At 41.5% G+C, this 3,494-nt stretch overlaps 1 protein-coding gene across 1 annotated transcript; it reads left to right on the top strand.

Annotated features, from left to right (window-relative positions):
• The first annotated feature begins 450 nt into the window (after nt 1-450).
• Nucleotides 451-3,038, top strand: LOC148010265 (uncharacterized). The gene is made up of 4 exons (XM_087672895.1): nt 451-573; nt 754-815; nt 928-1,399; nt 1,435-3,038. Exons 1-4 carry the CDS (start codon nt 451-453, stop codon nt 1,561-1,563), a joined length of 786 nt encoding a protein of 261 aa, XP_087529021.1. The 3' UTR covers nt 1,564-3,038.
• The last annotated feature ends 456 nt before the right edge of the window (nt 3,039-3,494 follow it).

The following is a 3,494-nucleotide window of genomic DNA, read 5'->3' as shown; positions in this document are numbered from 1 at the left end:
CTTCATACTCATCATCAGAATTGTCCTCATCCAACTACTTGTCATCTCCTAAATGTGGTTTCTTGTCAGCGGTGTCGTACTGCTGCGCATCCGAGGTGTGGAATCTACCAAAAAGTTGTGTGTGTGACATTTGTTACTTTATACATACTTAGTCATTGTGTTTGCATTTTGTTCTGCGTGAGTAGTATAGTGGAGAGGAGGTTGGAGAAAGAGGAACTTATATGTAATGCTCTAGTTGGCATGTATGCCAAGTGCGGTGTCATGAAAGATGCTCACATGGTCCTTGACTGTCTGCCATATCAAACAACAGTATCATGGAACACATTGATCACAGGGTATGCTTGCAATGGTTGTGGATTTGAAGCATTGCATGTCTTCTGTCATATGTAACACAACGGGGTGAAACTTGATAAGTTCACATTTACATGTGCCTTGAGAGCTTGCTCGGACATGGCATCCTATGGTCATGGCATATTGATACATGCCCAGATAATGGAAATCAATGTTACATGGGATGAGTTTGTTGCAAGAAGCCTTATTGATATGCATGCTAAATGTGGTATCTTAGAGGAAGTAAGCCGAATATAGGAAGTAAGTTGAATATTCAGTGGTCTGTCAAGGATGTGATTGCTTGGAGTGCAATGATTGCAGGTTAGGCCAGTGTTGGGCAGTGGCTTGAGCTTCTGGAAAAGTGGTAGTGTCACTAGAAGTAATTAGAGGCATACGTAAGTTTTAACCGTCTTACGGGCATAGAATTCAGGGGAGAAAAAGCAACAGTTGAAATGGTGGATAGAAGGAGGAATCGGGGTACCATCGTAATAACAGAGGAGCAAGAGCTTATGGAACATCTTCTAGGTCCTGATTTTCCAACTAGTGGCCAAATTCTTGGCTCTCTTGGTATTACTGAGGCATACAGAAGTGGTAAAGGAAAACTAACAATACGGGGGAAAATGATTACGATGTCAGAAGTAGTTACACTCATGAAGACACTGAAGATATTGATGCTTTGTTGAGCTCTGAGGATGAGGTGAGCCGCGCAGGCCACTCTCCAAGTGATCTGACCTGGAATGTTTCTCAAAGCTCAAGCCAAAAGGATGATCCAAGCCGCAGTTCTGTTGAAGGTACTGGAAAAAAAAGGAAGTGTGTGGTGACAGATTCCTCTTCAAAGGATGAGGACGATGCTGATTCTGCAGCAGCTACATCAGTGAAATCATCTTTGAAGGAACTGTTGGGCAGCTTTTCGGATGTTTCACAAGTGAACGAGTTCAATTCCGCTTCGCAAGCTGATGATGAGTTCAGGTCAGCTTTGCAAAATCAAGGTTGGGAATCAGGCTATGGCAAAGAGGAGCTACTTCCATTTTATTTGGGCTCCCTAGATGAGGTGAGCTCTAGCAGCAGTGCTAATAAATAGAGACATTGCAGAAAGCAGTCAAGAGATCCAGGAAACAGAAAATTAAAAGTACTTTCCAACTATTGCGAGGTATCAAACCAGGAGTAGTAGGGTTTGCCGGTCTAACAGAAGGCAAACATGGTTTAGTAGAGGAGATTAGCGGGAATAAATAGGTGTGTGAGGAAGGTAAACGAACAGTCTAGATCATGGCCACAGATGCTAGTTATATGGGATGGCTTCATGTTAAGCTGAGAGGAGAGAAGCATGTTCATTTATAAAAACTTTTAGCTGTTGGAAAAGCTATTGTCAATGTTCTGGATGGAAGTGGTATTGGTATTGTGCTGATTGAAGGATCGTGGAAGTTCACCAAAATGTAATGAAGGACTACAGACATCTTCACTTGAGGACTGCAAAGCTGGTTTGCGTATTTGGGAAGACTATGAATTGGAGGGGTTTTCACCTTTGGCAGCAGCACATGCTGCTCTGGACTTCTCCAAATGGTCTTTTGTGAACACTTCAGATATGGAAAGGGAGAAGCATGTTTTTGTATTACGGTGGAAGGAAGCAATCAGTTCAGCTGCCACAATTGCCTGAAAACATCAAGAGATTCAGAAAAAGGTCGGGAGCAAAAAGCAGGAAAAGAAGAAACCAAGTTTAGTAGAGTGGATGTTAGTGAGGAACAAGCAGATTGCTGCCGAGGAGAAGCAACACTGGGTGCCAGATGAAGCAGTAACCAGGTGCTCTGCATACGCAAGTGATTTTGGACCATTCCTGAGACGGCATTGTTGCAGGAACTGTGGTGATGTATTTTGTGACAAGTGCACTCAGGGAAGAACAGCGATTCGAAAGGAAAAGAAAAGGGGAGAGCTTTTTAATGGGTAGGAGGGCTTTTGGAATATACTTATGATGTTAATGGATCTCTTTCGCCACTTTACAAAGCTGTGCAGACCTCCCTTTGCTTCATGTATATATGATGAATTCTGGTTTGGCTTTCATGATCATTTTTTTCAAGCTAGCCATTATTCTTTCAAGTTGATTGTTTGGGCTGCCACTGTGGAGCTCATTACACACATTGTTTTGGTGTCACAGTAGAGAGGAACATCTTGATGCTACTGTTGTATTTGATATCTTAATGCCATTTCAATCTGAGGTAGCACTGATGGAACCAATATTTCAACAAGAGCATCCTGAGCATTTCTGTAGTGTAGTGGCTGTCAAAGTTCCAGCATTCCTCCAAGAGCCACCTATTAATTTATTGTCATGGTGGAAGTTTTTCTTGCCTTAAATGATGAATGATCCTACCCCTGGTAATCTGCATGTCAGACATGTAATATTGTGTACATATATATTGTGGACAAGTTCTGTATAGCGGATAATTTCTGCAGAGGGGAATAGTCAAAATCTTCTTTTAGTTGTCTATGAGTAAGCAGTTTATACTCTTCAAGGAATGATCTGAGGCTTCTGCAACAAGCGGAGTGAAGGACTTCAGTTTTTGAGTAGCCAGTTTATAAATCAGATTTGTTTCCTTAATGAAGCTGAAGCTGTTGATGTTGAACAAGTTGATTATAGGGCCATTATCCAAAATTGAGGTGACCTTCTTTCAAATTGAATCATGAACTTGCTTGATTGATCTTCTATCCTGAAATTAGTCAAGGTCCTCTATGGTCGCGACTTTGCTTTCAAAAACCCTTCGACATCTTTGGTGAGCCCGACGTGAAAGCGTCGCATTTAAATTTCAGGATGGGAGATACTTCAGCATCAGTTTCAGCCTCTTCTACGATTCCTGCTTTGTCCTCTATTTCAGCTCCATCATTGATTGTTACTTGAAATACTTCAACGGATGATTTAAAGCACATTTTGCAGAATATGTCTATGTATATGCAGCTTCAAAATCAATAGACACAATTGTATATGCAGCAGCAATAGCAGTTACATCAACAACAGTTGTCTCAGCAAAGGCAACTATATTCGGAGCAAGAGAATGCAATCAGTGCGACTAAGGCAATTGAAGCAATTGAGAAGAAAAGAAGCTATTTGATGGCCGTAATGTATCGGCTTATTTAAAGACGTATGAGATCAAGATGGGATTTTTTGGAGTACCAAC

Source organism: Lygodium microphyllum, chromosome 30 (genome assembly GCF_053477565.2).
Source record: "Lygodium microphyllum isolate KBCC chromosome 30, Lygodium_microphyllum_v1.1.10, whole genome shotgun sequence".
Classification (NCBI taxonomy): Eukaryota; Viridiplantae; Streptophyta; class Polypodiopsida; order Schizaeales; family Lygodiaceae; genus Lygodium; species Lygodium microphyllum.
Note: the sequence above shows the minus strand (reverse complement) of the source record. Positions and strands in the feature narration are given on the sequence as shown.

Coding starts and splice junctions, on each gene's coding strand:
- LOC148010265 (XM_087672895.1), top strand. CDS start 451: ATGGCATCCTATGGTCATGGCATATTGATACATGCCCAGATAATGGAA. Junction 574..753: donor AATGTGGTATCTTAGAGGAA/GTAAGCCGAATA, acceptor TTACGGGCATAG/AATTCAGGGGAGAAAAAGCA. Junction 816..927: donor GGAGGAATCGGGGTACCATC/GTAATAACAGAG, acceptor GAAGTGGTAAAG/GAAAACTAACAATACGGGGG.